Genomic DNA, 19342 nt, shown 5'->3' on the forward strand with positions numbered 1-19342 from the left:
ACCTTATTAAGTTTTATGGTTTTCCAAGAAAACTTCCACCTTGTTGTCAGCTCATCTTCCTAGCATGTGAAATACACACTTTTTCTGGGATTCGTCCCCCTCATCCCTTTTAAAATAGCCATGTCTACACTGTGTGCAAGTGAGAACGTAACTACCTTCTTCTCTTTCTAAAATCTGGTAATTCGATTACAATAGGGGCCAGTCTTCTGTTTCGACATCTGTACTTTTGCAGTTGCAGTTTCTGTACTGCGTTTGCATATGAAGGTTGTGTGTTTAGTTTGATAAAAAAAAATCAGTTTTCTGTGGTTTGTGAAAAGTGTAAACTCCATTATGTCATATGAGAATTTGAGAGGTAAACTCGGTGAAACGTTTGGATTTAAATTGAACGATCGTGGAGAAGTGCTTGACAGAAAAAAAAGTTTTTTTCGTGTTTAGTGATGCAGGAAACATAGTTACTAAACGTAGAGCGGCACTTAATTCGGAGCATGTGAATGCACTCACATGTTTAAAATCATGGATGAAGCAGTATTAACTAGGTGAGTCTTCATACTTTTTGTTATTTATGTTTGTCTCAAAAATTCCCACAGAAATTGACAAAATAAATTATAAGCCTCATAATAAATATGTTAGTAAATAATTAAAACAGTTGTTTTGTAATATAACGATACAATATATACAGATATACAACATTAATTTAATACTTATGCTTATCTCCGAACACAAGTTAAATTTAACAATAATTGTGTATTTACAGTATATTAAAACATTTCTTAAACTCGATCAATCTATCGATTAATCGATTAAATTCAAATAGTTAATCGATTAAATATATTAATCGATAAACAGCACTAGTTATTTAGGCTATTTTTGTGATAAGAGGAGTATTTTCCATGAACCAAAAATGATACTATATTCTGTGACTAAAAAGAAGCGTATTTTTCTAGAACAAGTGAACAAAGCGAAAACAAATGCGAACACAGCGTTTCTTTCCTAGTGAAAATTTATGTTTGCAGATATGATAACTGGCAATGTAGTTGTGCTGTCAGTTTTATACTTTATACATCTTGATTACACAACTTTTAACACTGTTTCCTGTGTTAAATTTCAACGTACCTGAAGATGACCCATAAATAGGTCGAAACATGTAAACGAGGTACGTTGAAACTTAACACAGGAAAGTCTTACCATATATATTCCGAAATTTATACTTTAGCTTGTACATTAGATGTTCTGTGTTTGCGACAACATTAACATGGAGGAGAAAAAGACTTTTTAATATTACGGTAACATTTACATTCTTAAGTTATGTTTAAAGGACCTTTGTAATGCTTCATTCACAATGAAAACGTAAGCGTTAACTTCAAAATGGAAACGTTGCCGCCAAATTAAAAAAAATCGTAAACGATGGGAACATAAAATAATTGCAAAGATACTTGGTAACCATGGAAACATAACAACGACGTCATTTCATCATATTCTGTTGTATATTTCAATACCCTACGTTTGTTATTGTTTCCAAATCACGTGAACATTTTCATGTTAACGTCTAATGGTAATGCTAATGTCAGTTTTTATATAAATCATTGTGAAAGGTACTATTAAATAATCTGATCGCTAAAGTTTATGTTTATTTTCATTGTGAATGAGCCTAAATTCACATCACGTTTAACATAATTTGCGTTATGAGTGCTGCTACGTCTGTAAAGCAAAATGCTTCTACCCTCAAGCTGGAATTGAGTTTTCTGAAGGAAAAATATAATACACACATTTATCTGGTATAAAATAGGCATGCAAAATATTTCTATGCACAATGAAATGCATGTAAAATCTTCGATCAAGGTGTAATAGTTAAAGAATACTATTTTATTTAGTATCCCATAATCCTAATTATGTCAGAGGTCTGGTTGTAAGCAACAATTTCCATCCCGCAGCCTCCTAGCCGTGCACAACAATCGCCAATGCCATCGAGTCGTCAGTCCTGTTCGTTGAAGCAAACAACACTGACGTCACTGGCTGCGTGTTTCTTCGCAGCATAGCAACAACGCGGGATGGTCCTGCTTTCCAGTCCGAAGGAGTAAACAAATTTGTTATAAAATACGACATAAAACGTTTTAAACCTGTAAACAAGCGCCATTTCCTTGGGTGTGGTTTCTAGTTCGAGAGGTCGCATGAAAATCGCGAGATGGTAACCATGGAAACATAACAACGACGTCATTTCATCATAATCTGTTGTTTATTTCAGCGTCCTACTTTTGTGTCTGCAGAAATGTTTGATTTGTAGGATGTGTAAATCAATGAACTCGGTCTGTAGCTGATTGATTTTTTTAGTAGGTTATTTTACGACGCTTTATCAACATCTTACGTTATTTAGCGTCTGAACTAGATAAAGGTGATAATGCCGGTGAAATGAGTCCGGGTCCAGCACCGAAAGTTACCCTGCATTTTCTCATATTGGGCTGAGGGAAAATCCCGGAAAAAAACCTCAACCAGGTAACTTGCCCCGACCGGGAATCGAACCCGGGCCACCTGGTTTCGCGGCCAGACGCGCTGACCGTTACTCCACAGGTGTGAACTAGCAGAATGATCTGATTCGGAAGTAAATAATAATAATAATAATAACAATAATAATAATAATAATAATAATAATAATAATAATAATAATAATAATAATAATGCTTAATCCTTGGTTCAAGCAGTAGCATTTCTTCTAAAAATCCAGCGGAGTTGCAGTGGCGTAGCATGAAATTTTGAGCAGGGGAAGCTAATTCAAGTTGTCTTTCATGCAATATGAGAAAACGTATTACAAAAATGTAGTCTTAAAATAAATAGTAGTCAATTTCAAGTCAGCAGTCGAAGATTGGTTGGAACATCGTAAGTAACACCAATAAGGCATGACCTCAAATGATACGTAATAAAATATGATTTCACGGTTTACACATATCTCTAACAAATAGACACGTATACGTATAACATTAGCTCACTCCCTGTCGCACTTAGAGAAATCACAATATTAGTATCATTACGTAAGTATGCGTCTGTCTTTTGGTTGTGTCCTTCATTGACAGCAAGGGAGTCGGTCATTTGTTTTTTAGATCACACTTTTGTTCGTAAGTCAGTCTTGATAATAGAATTATCCTAAAAATTCAAGTAAATTAATGTCAGGAAATGTTATTTCGCTCATTATTTATTATATCAGCCACAATGCACACTAATACTTCAACTGAACACAACTGATGAAAAGGGATAATTCGGAAACTACTTATTTTCAATGTTAAAGCTAGCTTCTTGCGAGCCTTGCGACTAGGGTAGTTTAGTTATAAAGGGATGGAAAATCTGCGGGGTGGATTACACAGAAGAAACCAGTCTGCTTGGAAGCTGGTGTGTGCAGGCTTCTTGTTTACTGCTGCATCACAAATCATCCTGAGCTGCCGCATCACAATATTTAACGCGTAATTATAAATTCTATTAAAATTGATAAATAATTTTGTCCATAGACTGCAGGTTTATTATGAAATTATTATTAACTGGGGAAGCTGAGCTTTTTAGCTTACATTGACGCTACGCCACTGCGGAGTTGATTCCTTATCAATAACTGGAGGTTTTTTCTCTTTATTCTGCGTGTATTCCTTGCCGTACGTTGTTCTCTGTTACGAGGTGTGATCATTAAATTCCGAGACTGTCTGCCGTTGGCGAAGGGATCACGTGATTGACACGCGTGCGCAGCAGTGACACTAGACGACCTTGAATAGACGCGACACAAAGTTTCAAAGCGCTATCTTCATTGAGACCTGTGTTACACAAGGTTTTGTTAGCACATACATTCGCGAAATCAGATATAACATCTATCCATCCTTATATACCCATATCTGTCGATCCATATAATATATCCAGATCTACCTATTCACATCTATCCATATATAATATTGTAACTTTTATTTCTACTTTTAACTACCACACCTGTCAACAATGCGACTTTTATTTTTAATGATTCACTCTACAACAATAGGTATTCCACTCAACACAGTAGCCGTTATTGCACTTCACACAGCGACAATGACAATACACGGGTATTATTGAGAACAACAATGTACTCCTAATTTCAACTAATGTTCACAAAGCACTGTGTGCAGAACAAAACTCTCAGTTCTCAGTTCACAGTTCGTTCGCCTTGGCTAGTTCTTCTAGCTCACTCAAGTTCACTGTACGTCGAACCCAAGTCTTCCAGATACAGTTCACTGCACTTCGAACACAAGCCTTCCAGATACAGTTCACTGCACTTCGAACACAAGCCTTCCAGATACAGTTCACTGCACTTCGAACACAAGCCTTCCAGATACAGTTCACTGCACTTCGAACCCAAGCCTTCCAGATACAGTTCACTGCACTTCGAACAACACAAGCCTTCCAGATGAGGTTCCCTGCACTTTTTCGAACCTATGCCTTCCAGATGCAGTCCCCTGCACGTCGAACCCAGCCCTCCAGATGCGGTTCCTTGCATGTCGAACCCAGGCCTTCCAGATAGTTCCCTGCATGTCGAACCCAGCCCTCCAGATACAGTTCCTTGCACGTCGAACCCAGGCCTTCCAGATGCAGTTCCCTGCACGTCGAACCCAGCCCTCCAGATGCGGTTCCCTGTACTTCTTCGAACCCAAGCCTTCCAGATACAGTTCAGTACACATCGAACCCAAGCCTTCCAGATGCGGTTCCTTGCACTTCGAATAAAAGCCTTCCAGATAGTTCACTACACATCGAACCCAAGCCTTCCAGATGCGGTTCCTTGCACTTCGAACAAAAGCCTTCCAGACAGTTCACTACACATCGAACCCAAGCCTTCCAGTTGCGGTTCCCTGCACTTCGAACTCAAACCTTCCAAGTACAGTTCACTACACATCGAATCCAAGCCTTCCAGATGCGGTTCCTTGCACTTCGAACAAAAGCCTTCCAGATAGTTCACTACACATCGAACCCAAGCCTTCCAGATGCGGTTCCTTGCACTTCGAACAAAAGCCTTCCAGATAGTTCACTACACATCGAACCCAAGCCTTCGAGATGCGGTTCCCTGCACTTCGAACTCAAGCCTTCCAGATACAGTTCACTACACATCGAACCCAAGCCTTCCAGATGCGGTTCCTTGCACTTCGAACCCAAGCCTTCCAGATACAGTTCACTACACATCGAACCCAAGCCTTCCAGATGCGGTTCCTTGCACGTCGAACCCAGGCCTTCCAGATGCAGTTCCCTGCACGTCGAAACCAGCCCTCCAGATGCGGTTCCTTGCACGTCGAACCCAAGCCTTCCAGATGTAGTCCTTTGCACGTGGAACCCAGAGCCACCTGGCTCGCTGCTGTCCAAGACTTGATGGCTGACTGAAGACTAACTTCCGAAGACTCATTCGCGTTTTTATTTACTAAATCACAAGTTCGATTCGCGTGGCTTACGGAACCTTCGAGAGGAATACGGTTCTATACTTTTTTTTTTGAAAGATGGGACATGACAGGAGCGTTGCGATCGGAAAAACAACTGAATGTCACATAGCATGGTAGGCCTGTTGCTATGGTAACAACGGTTGAGTTGCCAAACTTACAGTTTCCACATGGCGAGTGCTTAATAGCTCTCTTGGCGACATTTATTGTGCACACAATGTTAGCATTGGTACGTTTCGTCTTTGATTCTGTGTCGATTTTGCATTGTTTCTTACCTTCGCGTCAATTGTCAATGAATGTTTTAACGTCAGCCATCTTAACGACAATTGCAAGCTATCATCACCTGCCAGCGTGGTAGTCCATATTGGCAACATGGCACTGTAGTTCCAAGCTCGGCCGCTTAACTGTCATGTCCCACCTTTTAAAGAAACAAGTATAGATGTTTTCCCCTGCTCTCTCCGCTCCGTGCCGTCCCATAGTTTTCTTTCTCTTCGCTCTGTACCACGCTACAGCACCTACCGAAGCTCGAGTTTCGTTTCCCCGCGCCTTCCTTCTCGCTGGATACGCGCGCACACTCCCAAGGCAACCAGAACATTCCAAATGGCGCCACAATATCTATCCATATCTGTTTATTCATATAATATCCAGATCTACGATACCTATTCAAATCCATCCATATCTATCCATATAAGATATCCAGATACAGTATAGCTATCCACATCTATCCCTATCTACCTACTCGCAACTATCCATATGTCTATCATTATACAGGGTGATTCACGAAGATTGTGCAATACTTTAGGATGTGATTTCTAGAATCATTCTGATGAAAAAAAGTTCACATAAACATTTCATATATTTTTTAAATTGAGTGAGTCCTGAATGTTAAACATAAACGTAGATATTATGAAGGTTTAAGTATTTAAATTATTTACAACAATGGTATTGGGTGTATTATAACTTCATTAAAGAACATTCAGTTATTACTCACCTGAAAAAAACTGTTATAAAGCCGGTTTTCAAAGATCCCACTTCTGCAGCAATACACGTAGGCGCCCAAGTGTGAACTGAGCTCGCCGCATTCCCTAACTTCCGTTGTTCAGATGCTATAAGCCCCGACGCTGTTATTCCCGGCGTGACTCTTCCTCTTTGCTTACGTCTTAGGAAATGAAGGCTCTATAAAGTTTCGTTGCCAAGCTACCATACGAGGAATCTAGTTGCCACACCGTTAAACATTATCATGTCGTAGCTCCTATGATAATAAATCAAACGCACTGTAATTCAGCAAATGATTGAGCGGCAAATAATATCCTCGTGTGCTTTCTGCGAACGCCAACGAAAGAGCCAAAATGGCGGGCGATTATGTTAAGTATTTATCCAGCCTTAGGAAATGCTTAACATCTTCATCAGCGAATCACAAGACGCACACGTTTAAATGTAGCTGACCTGCAACGTGATTGGCTGCCGGAAATTAGAGCGACGGGACTATAGGTAGATATGTTGTAACGATGTTGAGTTATCTCTAACCGTGACCCTAATATCACGAGATTTTGATTGCTGCTATTAGCTGTATTGTAACAAATACAGCTCCAGACGTCCAGAGAGAGAGAGAGTGAGAGAGAGTGAGAGAGAGAGAGTTCACAAGAATGCGTGTTACAGAAGAAAGAAACGTGATTTTATCCGAAACTATTCAAAATCGGACACAAGTATATATTAACTTTTTTCATCAGAATGATGTCAGAAATCACAGCCTTGAGTATTGCACAATCTTTGTGAATCACCCTGTATATCCAAATCTACTCAATGATATGTATCTATCAATATCTATGTATCCATATCTATACAAATACATCCTATATAGGGCTATTTATAAATCCGTGAAACATTTTAACTTCGTCCCTGAAGAAGATGGCAGAGCTAGCCGTCGAAAGCTTGGAAGCTAATCTCCAACTCACCTGGCTGAGAACCCGAGAAGAGTTATTCCACATCAAACGCCGGGAAAGCCTCAAGTCATACATTTTAAAAATTCATTACTGAACTACACAATAGATAACAAATTTTATTATATACTAAAATAAAGAGAAACTCTAAGATTTATTACATACCTCACAGATGCTCAATGTGTCCACCTTTCCTGATACGGCAGACATCCATGTGGTAATCCATCTCGCGCCATACATGCTCCAGCATGCCACGGTAGCTGTAATCCAGTGGCGAAATTCCTGGAGATCAGGAGGGAGCAGAGCCACATAGACAGTATCCTACATAAATCCCCACAAGAAAAATTCACACGGAGTTAAGTCCTGTGATCGTGGTGGCCACTTCACTAACACGTCATCTTCTTGTCCTATGCGTCTGATCCATCTCTGCAGCAAATTTCACGATTCACTGTTTCTTCGCTGAGTCCTGGACGTCCTTGCCAAGAAGTGGCACACAGATATACTTCATCACGGAATTTCACATATCAATTCTTGATGCTGTCGAAAACAGATGCTACCTTTTGAAATTACGCTCGAAATCGTCGCTGCAGTCATAACAAACGAGGTCCTTGCATATTCCAACACACAAAACAATTGCTAAACGTCATTCTGCCACTATTGATAACTACTGCCACCTAGTAATAAATCATGTCAACTAAGAGCAGATTTTTCTTGTTAAAAAAACTTTGAGAGTTTCTATTCCTATCAGCATATCAATTACCATGCATGAGCTATTGCGTACTTTACTTGTTTTTTTTTTTAATTGGGTTATTTAACGACGCTGTATCAACATCTAGGTTATTTAGCATCTGAATGAAATGAAGGTGATAATGCCGGTGAAATGAGTCCTGGGTCCAGCACTGTAAGTTACCCAGCATTTGCTCATATTGGGTTGAGGGAAAACCCCGGAAAAATAACCTCAACCAGGTAACTTGCCCCAACCGGGATTCGAACCCGGGCCACCTGGTTTCGCGGCCAGACGCACTGACTGTTACTCCACAGGTGTGGACTACTTTACTTGTTATTAAACTTTCACAAACTTATGAATAACCCAATTTATCTATTCGTATCCATCTATCCGTATCTATAATAATTTACTTGCAGGATACTTTACTTACTTACAAATGGCTTTTAAGGAACCCGAAGGTTCATTGCCGCCCTCACATAAGCCCGCCAGTGGTCCCTATCCTGTGCAAGATTAATCCAGTCTCTATCATCATACCCCACCTCCCTCAAATCCATTTTAATATTATCCTCCCATCTACGTCTCGGCCTCCCTAAAGGTCTTTTTACCTCCGGTCTCCCAACTAACACTCTATATGCATTTCTGGATTCGCCCATACGTGCTACATGCCCTGCCCATCTCAAACGTCTGGATTTTAAGTTCCTAATTATGTCAGGTGAAGAATACAATGCGTGCAGTTCTGCGTTGTGTAACTTTCTCCATTCTCCTGTAACTTCATCCCGCTTAGCCCCAAATATTTTCCTAAGCACCTTATTCTCAAACACCCTGAACCTATGTTCCTCTCTCAGAGTGAGAGTCCAAGTTTCACAACCATACAGAAGAACCGGTAATATAACTGTTTTATAAATTCTAACTTTCAGATTTTTGGACAGCAGACTGGATGATAAGAGCTTCTCAACCGAATAATAACACGCATTTCCCATATTTATTCTGCGTTTAATTTCCTCCCGAGTGTCATTTATATGCAGGATACTTTATGCAATAAAAAATACACACCGCAAATTATTTTTTTAATTTATGAAAGGATTTATTATAACTGAGTAAGGTATATGAAAGAAGAAAGAAGTTAATATTTGGTACAGTCAGTTTTTGCAATTGTTACAGCATACAGATAATAACATGTGTTAAGAAAATACATAGTAGTAGTAGTGGTGGTAATAATAATAATAATAATAATAATAATAATAATAATAATAATAATAATAATAATAAACATTACTTAAAGTAATAACATAGTGGTAATAGAGACTTAAATGAGCTGTACATAAATTCATCTCTAGAAAAACTAAAAATAACTATTTCAAGAAATAATACATCACAAATAATTTCATTTATTTCTAACTACAACATTCTCATTGATTTATACTGGTTATCAAGTGCATGGCATTTTTAATTAACACAAATCATACGAGTTTTACATACGACATGAAGGTTATGTTCGCTAACATTACACAAGGAAAATGCGTGGACAGAATATCTATCCACTTCGTATTGACGCAAAATGGCGGACAAAGAAGCCATTTACTTGCTTCGTTATTAATCCAGCATCAAGTTCATTAAACAAAGTCCACAATTGACTTATTCTATAAATATAGATATATATTATCGTTATTTCGCACGTAATGATTTGTAGTACCTGGTTCGCTTCATCAGACACGCATACAATGATGTCCTTTGGTTTTATCACTCCCTTCAGACATGCCACCAAGATGCACAACTACTCATACTATTCAGTCGATTTCCCTGCTTAAAGGGAGATTTTTTTTTTCAGCCAAATCATCTCCAATCCCTGAGTAATTGCCACCGTAAAAACCACATCCTCAAAATAGTTGTCACTAAAAAAAAATATATATAACCCTTTGCATTCAAAAACGATACCAAAGGAAATTTACTAATAAATCTCTTGGTTAATCATTGAAATGTTAATTATATTTATGAAAACAGTAATTGTGTTAAATATAATTACCAAAGATGTATTTTATTTAATTTAGTCAAATTAGCGCCTACTTTTCTCATAAATTTGTAGAATTAACGTTTCTTTCGACTTCAAACAGCTCACTAGCCATGTGGTTGTCATAGCAACGAAGGTTAACCTTGGACATGAGGAGCAAAGTACCAAAGTTAGACAACTCAAATTCTGCGATTTCGAGATATTGATTCTTTCTCATATAATTTTGTGTGTTAAATGCGATTCTGGAACTTTTTAAGTTCAAAAATGGACAGAACAGAGCGAAAATAGCATTTAATTGTGTGCTTTAAAATCAAAATGTAGGCAACTCCACTGTGGCTTGGTTTCAAATTAGGGCAATTCCTTCAGTAGCCAATGAGAAGCCCACATTCGTACCTCCTTATCCCATCGGTGTCGGCAACTGGACGGAAATTCCGTCCAAAACTGACGGAATTTCAGCTTAGCGGACGGGAAAAGAATGGCTTTGACGGGTCACGGATTTTCTGGTGGAAATTACTTTTTACATCGTTTTTTACTTTTTTTTTTTTAGCGGCTGTCATTTTTAATTGTTTTATTTTTTGGAGATTTTAATTTTTCTTTGAACAAGCCCTGCCCGTGCCGTACAATGCTAAGGAATCGCCTGTTTCACATTTCTTTGTAATCAAGTCAGAGGTTGACGAATTATTATTTTAAACAAGATTGGTAAGTAAGTTGTGTTAAAATTTGTTTTTTATTTGTATATAGATATGAGATCGTCTTATTATTATTATTTTTTAATTTTAATTTTGACGGATTCTGACGGATTTTCAGGTGTTAGACTTTTAATTTTAATTTTGACGGATTCTGACGGATTTACAGGTGTTAGACTGACGGGAATAAAATTTATGTGTTGGCAACACTGTATCCCATCACGCATTGCGAATCCAACATGGCTGATTGTTTATATAGTCGGTTTGTGGATGGTTAAGTGCTGTTTTACGTAAATTTGCTTTGAAACCGTGTTAGAAGAGACTTGGATTCAAAAGCAGTCAATTTGACCTTAAATATGGCTTCATTTGGTTTCAAAAACAGACAACTCCATAACTTAGTTTCAGAGATGGCCAACTCCACTTCTTAAACTAAAATTTCAACCTGAATATTAATTTTAATCACATTTTGAGACTGAAAAAATATTTCTATGACCAATGGTAATGTTTAAAGCAAAAGTGGAGTTGTCCAACTTTGATACCAAGTTCCTCACATAATCAATCAGTGTTTAACGCCCTCTGCTCCCTTTGCCCAAGCTTAAGGGCAATGCTGTCACATTATCGAACACAGCAGCAAGTTAGCAACGTTGCCAGAAAACTGCAGCTAGCAAAGTGTCAGAACTCGAAAGAAATGTTGACTTTCTACAGTTGATATTGTTGGCTTAATCACAAAGGGATAAAAATTGCTGTATTTAGAAATAATGTACTGAACAAAGTACATCTTTCCCCTCTTATATTATAGCAGCTGCATCCACTTTATTGTTATGGGATGAGTTATGATATTTTATGTTCAAAGATTTTAATTATTAATAAATAGTATCAAATATGAATGTGTTAATTTATAACAATGAACTAATGATGAAATAAACGACGTCACATCCGCGTAAGACTGAAATGTGTGATGAGGAATGGATGCTTTTTACTCATATAGGAAAATATATCAAATGCTACAGTATTTACATCTACAATCTACATATTATGTCAAGGACTTCCTCATCAGTCACAAAGACATGCAGTTCTGTGTGACTCATAAAATAATGCAAAATTAATGGTCATTCTTGTAATGCCGCAAGGACTGTCCGTTGCTAACTCTGATTTCGTATTTATCTCAGGCCATATCGTCTTCATCGTTGAGTTAGGTCCTGCAGAGACTGAAAAAAAATTAGTAAACATCAGTAATGAACCTATACTAACACATACTGTACCATAATACTGAGTGAGTAAGACTTCACGCATTTATTTATAACAATGAAGCATTTGATCACGATTAAAATAGCACAATTAAAAGCTTCCTAATAGCTAGCACTTCCTAGATATTTTTATTTTATCGTACATACACTGCAGACCAGAGTGCTGCATTGGAGTTAAATCGCTCGCTTGAACTCGGTCGAGTGTCGCACCCTCGAGTGAGATACGATCGGTCGTGATACGCTCGTAATAAATAGAAGCACAGTACAAGGTCATCTCACCGACATGTCTTATCTTGTATGGAAGGCGACAGATAAGATACACATATGTTTTGCTCACACGGTAAAAATAAGGCTTTATTTTCTGCGTTTATGACAAACGTCTAATGGAACGTACCAAAACAGGGACATGAAGTTACAAATAAAATAGTATGAAAAACTTCGATATACAGTTATTATTGCTAATTAATAATTATTCAATATTTGATTTACCACATATATAATATGATAGGTCCATACATAGTGTTCCGCCTATATACTGCGACAATGTAGAAACGTTTTACAAAATATTATTGATATAGCAGTAGATTAATAACAATATTAGTACAGAGATAACGTCACAGAAAATATAATAAAAGGAATAATCATGCTGCACAACTGTTACAGACGCAAAGATTGATACACTAATTACACTGGTCAAAAAAAGTTAAGCATATTTCCAGTTTACCCTATAATACCTGATATTTATGTTTCTTTTGGTTTTATGTGGCACGTATTATGTTTATCAATTCAAACTCTTTCATTTGTTTTATTCTGCATCACTAGGTAACGTCCAAATCACGGCTAGTAAACAAAGCCTGTAATTCGAGCAAAGTTCAATCAGTGTCGTTTTGCTTCATAGTGCAATACAACGGCTCGGAACACCCTTACAATGGCAGACCGCATCAAAATCATCACTTTGATGAAAGAAAACATGAGACAAGTTGATGTTGCTAACATCCTTCATGTGAATCAGAGTATTGTCTCCAGACTGTGGAGAAAGTTCCAGGAAACCCAGTCAATAGCAGATCGACCTCGCGAGGGCCGTCCACGCAAAACAACACCAGGTCAGGACCGGTATGTAAGGCTATCTGCACGTAGGAACCCTATAGCCTCAGCTACAACTCTGCGCCATGACCTGCGCGAAGCCACTGGTGTTGTTGTAAGTAGCCAAACTGTGCGCAATAGACCTCATGACGTAGGGTTGTATGCTCGAAGACCACTCAAGACTCCAGCACTCCGTCCACATCACAGGGGTGCTCGTGCATGATGGGCTAGAGCACATGAGAATTGGTCACGAGACCAATGGACCAGAAATTTATTCTCAGACGAAGTGAGAATGGGCCTACACCCTGACAATAACTCTATTCGCGTATGGAGACGAACAGGGGAACGAAATCATCCCTCAATGACCGTGGAACGTCACCAACAGTTTGGTGGTTCAATCTTGTTTTGGGCAGGTGTCATGTTTGGCCGCCGCACACCACTGGTTTCAATAGAGGGAAACATGACTGCTGCCGTGTATGAGAACAACATCCTCCAACCCATAGTAAGTGGTTTTGCAGAGACTGTAGGAGAAAGGTTCACTCTACAGGACGATAATGCTCGGCCTCATCGTGCTCATAGTGTGCAGCGGTATCTGGTAGAGCATGGGATCCGAAGAATGGATTGGCAAGCATGCTCACCGGATATGAACTGCATAGAGCATGCATGGAGCTTTCTCAGGAGAGCCATTTCCAATCGTCCACATCACCCATTAACGATTCAAGAACTCAGGAATGCTGCCTTGGAAGAATGGGTCAATTTGCCTCAGGAGAGCTTAGATGCGTTGGTACCGAGTATGCCCCGTCGCATACAAGAGTGCTTCAGGGTTCGTGGAGAACCAACAAGTTATTAAACAGGGCACTGAAAGCACCATTTCCTTTTCTTTGATGATGTACGAATTTCAACTTCCCTTATCTTTTCCGTTGTTTCCAAACAATGCAACTTTTTCATTTCATATTGAGTCCATTGTTAACAAATAGTGTATTTCTACTTTTAAGTTTATTCTGTGGAACCAAGAAACCCAATTATAATTTATCTATTTTATTTTAATTAATAAAAACCGTTATTTGCCTAATTATGCTTAACTTTTTTTGACCAGTGTATTATTATTATTATTACTAGAAAACTTGATACAGTTCTTGCATTATCGTGATTGTGTTCTCCGTTTATAATAATTACATTTACATCCAATAACATCTATCAGATGTGGCAAAAACAAAATCACTCCTGTGTGGTGGGGTGAGGGGAAATTTACCTACAACATTTATATTACATTTTAAAGCAAGTTTTGTAGTTGTACTATGGAGAGGTTAGTTAAACACTACAAAGTTTTGAAATGATAAACATCTATGATGTTACTACACAGTTCATCACTGTAACAAGAACGAATGTCTAACGGTCGGCTTATACCGTTCGAGGATTTATCGCTCGCGACAATTTTACCCATCATGCATGTGCGCTACCTATCGGATTATGCTATGAACTACTTGGCGCTCGAGCGAAAACGTCCGATGCAGACCTCTGCTGCAGAGCAATAACCATGTTTCACGCATATCATGGCTGCAAACATCACAGAACTACTACCCTAAAAATTCAACCTGCTTCCCCAATTGGAGTATACGCTGCTGTCAATTCTTCCACTGGTTTAATACTAATTTGATGAGAAAATTTCGTAATTATGTCCTACTCCTAAGCTGTATATTTTAGAGAGAAAAAAATCAGAACACTTTACTAGAATTAGAGTGCCTCACTACATCGTAAAAATGAGTAGTAGACGACAATACTGGGGCATAGCAGATGTCAAATTGTATTTCAGATGTCTCATACCTCCTGGTCCCAGCCTTCCACTTCCCCAGCCAGCTGGTAGTGCTGGCGTCGGAGGGCAGACAGCTTCAGACGCTCCTGGTCCAGGGACGCCTCCAACTCCAGCACTCGCACCTGTGACTCCATCTCCAGGCGCTTTGCTTGGTGCAGGGACAGGCCGCTCATGTCCAGGTCCTCTGTTCGAAACAGGAATCATTACATTGATACAAGGCAATTCACCATCGTCACTAATAACACAATCTGGACTTGTATGTAGTCTTAAAAATAGTTTTGTTTCACAGATACTTTTTAAGTCCAGAAAGGAGGCAGTGCGCATGATCAGAGGATGAGCGACCTGGTTCACAAGAGAACGACTACTTAGTTTTGTTTCGTTGTATGTCTGATCATGTGCACTGTCTCCTTTCTGGGACTTATAAAGTATTTTTTTTCCAAGACTGTACAGTAGAATCCTGATTATCCGTCACCCTATTAACCGATTAGTGGATTACCTGACTGTCTTTTTCTCGCTTTTTTTTCCTACAGAAATATATGGGCTATTCCATATGAAATCGATCAGTAAAAAACCTCACATTTTTTTTATACTGTAATTTTTTTCCCTATTTATACAAGGTGCTGAGGAGAGTGCATTTGCAAAAATATACTATCGAAAGTCAAACGGTTTTCGTATTGTTGAGCGACAAATTTAGCGTATTTTATAAAAACAAGCCTCTTTCAGCGCTCAGAACTCTGGAACCATTTACTGCAGAACACTGAACGAGAGCTCATTTTGAAGCTGACATTTGGTAGGTTATGATAAGAAGTAATCATAATTTTTATTATATACAGAGAGAGAGATAATCTGATTTTACTTACTTTTAGGCTTTCTGCCCATTTGTAAAAATGTAAAAAATATTGAGAAAAAACCTTGCATTATTAAGAGGGATTCGGCATTGTTTGCTTAGTGGCTCGGCAATAAGTTTCGAGGATATTAAATAGGTTATTTTCACACGCCTGGACTTGAACGGTGCAGTACCGCAAGCACTGGCCGAGATATGAAGATAAGCGAGCATTGGGCGTCATTTTACTCCTGTGTTTATGAAAACCTGTGATAAAGCTAGCCCAGCCATGACTGCTAGACGACACATCACATGTTTGTCTCCTGGTCTTGCTTGCCTCAGCTAGCTCCTGCCTCACAGTCAGCTGGTTAGTTCACGCGCGTACTATTTATTTTCTTTATTTGATATTTCAATATTTTATCAACATTGCACCAGTAGAAAATATGTTTTTTTTTTTTTTTTTTTTTTTTTTTTTTTTTTTTTTTTTGTACTTTCAATGTGGAATCTAACCATATATTTTTAAAATATTTTTTCGTGGGCAAAGGTGTCTTAATTAAGAAAAATCTAAATTTCTCAATTTCCATAAAAGTAAGAAAATCTGTTTATATGTCAATATAAACTTTAACTTTTCAGCATCAAAATAAACCATGATTTTGATCATTGGGTGAAAGGGTTTCGGAGCCACAACAGTTTAAAGTTGCTATTTTTAATTTAAACACTATGAAGTTCTGATGCCTCAAACTTTGCACAAAGCATTGTATCACAGTTGTCTACGGACAGAAAAAGTTTCATTGTATTTAAAAATTGCAAGGTCAATTTTCTCTATATTTCGGTCGATTTGAGATGGAATAGCCCATATGAAGTTGGCTACAGTTGTTAGCACGTTATTTCTTCTAGGGAACACTAATTTATTGTAAACTTATTTTTTTAGTCCCTTTGTTGAAGCTGAACTCAAGTTCAAAACTACTTGATCATGTTATTGATTTGATAATTTTCTAGTTATTAATATGTTCTCGTATATCCAAAATTCTATGAACAGACAACTTTTTGTTTCACACTTTGGGGACTATTTCACAACGAATGACCCAAAATTTAGTTACAAAAAGAAAGTATGATTTTGATACTTTCACAGTGTTAACATTCTGCAAATTTTCAGGTATTTTCACTGGCCGTCTCACACACAAAGAGACATCTAATATTCAGCAGCTTTGTCTCAGGGAAGGCTGGGAAAGGCAGAACCAGCGAATAGGGATTACAAAGAATGGACACTGAGAGAATTTTCCTGTCTTTTGTTTCTCTGTGCGCCAGCGTTTAGTTCTACTTTCAAGCGCTAGAGGTTAGTGTAATCGAGCATACGCTAAGACAATAATTGAGTATAGAGTTGAGACACAGGATCCAAACATCGCCTACCTTATTGCATAATCCAGTAACACTTTGCTTCAAGTAAATTCAAGTTAACAGCTTTTCCTTATTTCTCAGTGATAAACTAGTTGTAATAATAATTTTTTATATTTTATGCTCGACCATGCCGAAATGTAGTAATTATACACCTAGTAGCAGTCCTTTAATGCATGTCATTAAAGTACACCTACTCATTAAAGTACAGGTCTTCAGCCAATCACAAGTCAGCTTTGTACCGTTATATCGATTATTCTCGGATATACAATCGACAGACAATTAGCAAAAAGTCACGGAGGCTGGTAATCCAATACTGTCGCAGAAGGTTATGTTCTGTTACTATAATAATTAGCGTTAATTGTAAATAATATTCAAATAAATTCAATTTGTCATCTCGTTTTTCAATTCTAAATCAATTTCCAGGTTATATCAGACTAATGTTCATTCTTATTCTGTGCCAAGATCAATGACATTCGGCCTCGGAAAAAATCAATACTTTCGCATCTGCGCACATCTTACAATTCAGGTCAGTTCGTATATAACCATAAAAAGACCTAATTTTCAATACTTTCAAGTTAGAAATATGGTCGAGCATAAAAAGTCGTATGAAACTTGCCTATAATGGTAATTAAGACGCTCATATGAAAATGATGAAACTTGCTTGCACTCATTTCATAAACAATCATACTTGCGTCTTAATTACTACCATTATAGGCTCGTTGCATAATGTACTATTATATATAATACATTATATTATAAAATAATATAATACATTATAAAATTATGTATCAAATTCGTTTAATATTTGTATATAATATAATATAGGTATACGGTTTTACTTCTCATAGGTGTTTTGTTTTTCCATTTTCAGCGCTATCAAATCATTACATATTTTAATTGTTGTTGGGGTCAACGTCTCAACTCTCATTATAAAGGAACTCTAGAGTCTAGACATTACAGTTAATGACTGATTTATTATTTTATGGATTCAATTTATTTTATTTCAGTACATAATGTACCTAGATGTATTAATTATATGTGTTATATTTCCGCTGTGTCGACTGCTAGCTGGTGTGATGTCAGCGCCAACTCTAGGGAGACAGCAGAATCTGACGCTCTAGCTGGCTTGAAGGTCATTGAAATCAGTCCGGCTACATCAAAGGTACCGACGCGAAGTGTCCATACTGTATAATATCTATATGCTGGCAGAACCCTGTCACCAAGAGCTATTGTTATGTCTGATGCAGTGCTAGAGAGCAAATTCTCAAAAACCATGCACCGAGAAACACAACGTACCAAATTTGAGAATCACAACGAAACATACCATTCTCTTCAACCATCTGACTGCAGGACTTGGCGGTGGCCACCACTCCGCCTGTAGCTTGAGTGACTCCCTTCGATGCCTGCGACAGGGCTGTCATGTTCTTACTGTTGCGGTCCGCTTTCACACGGCTCGCCACCACGAGCTGGGCTGTGCTGGCGGCAATGCCCTGCGAGGCCACGACTAGCTGCTCGAATTTCCCCTGGCCACTAACCACTTTGTCTGCTGCTGTCCTGAACAACTCACACAGATTAGCTGGTAAATGCTATTTAAAGTAACACATAACTGCGATTATCTATTACAGTAAAAACCTCCATTATCCGTCACCCTATTAACCGATTGGTGGATTATCAGACTGTCTCGCTTGCAGAAAAAAATATGAAGTACTGTACATTATATTAGTATGAATTTTTTCTACAGAGTGTTTTTTATAAACTTTTACCCTTACGAATTATGGCCTATTCTTCGAGTGGCCGTACTGTTTAACTTCTAGGCAAAATGTCTTCTAGAAGTGTCGAAAGAAAACATGTTGTACTGCAGAAAAAAGTGCAAGTAATTGAGTGATTTGGGAAAAGAGAAAATGTGGTTCATCTCACATCACAATACGAGATATGAATTACAACTGTAAGCGATTTGGGCTGATGAAAACTGTATAAAATTTGTAAATCTACAACATGAGACCTCTACTATTTCTATCTTTCCACAAACAGTTGTCATAAGAAGTTTTCTTGGTCATTAAAATCCTGTCGTTGAAGACCAGACATAAGTACAATAAATAATGTTTAATAACTGACTTATTGGAAAATCAAACATGACTTGTAAAAGAACAGACTTACATTATTGAACTTTTGATCCACTACCTAGCGTATTAAA

At 38.0% G+C, this 19342-nt stretch overlaps 1 protein-coding gene across 3 annotated transcripts in view; it reads right to left on the bottom strand.

Moving 5' to 3' along the window:
• Positions 1 to 10935: 10935 nt before the first annotated feature.
• LOC138702834 (huntingtin-interacting protein 1-like) overlaps positions 10936 to 19342 on the bottom strand; it is a 178819-nt gene continuing 170412 nt past the window's right edge. For all 3 annotated transcript variants that reach the window (XM_069830154.1, XM_069830155.1, XM_069830156.1), the window contains exons 19-21: positions 18473 to 18702; positions 14939 to 15111; positions 10936 to 11992 (exon numbers count right to left, since the gene is read on the bottom strand). In XM_069830154.1, coding sequence (XP_069686255.1) covers positions 11966 to 11992; positions 14939 to 15111; positions 18473 to 18702 — 430 coding nt within the window. In that variant the 3' untranslated portion in view covers positions 10936 to 11965. The remainder of the gene's footprint in view (positions 11993 to 14938; positions 15112 to 18472; positions 18703 to 19342) is intronic.

Source organism: Periplaneta americana, chromosome 7 (assembly GCF_040183065.1).
Source record: "Periplaneta americana isolate PAMFEO1 chromosome 7, P.americana_PAMFEO1_priV1, whole genome shotgun sequence".
In the NCBI taxonomy this organism is placed as follows: Eukaryota; Metazoa; Arthropoda; class Insecta; order Blattodea; family Blattidae; genus Periplaneta; species Periplaneta americana.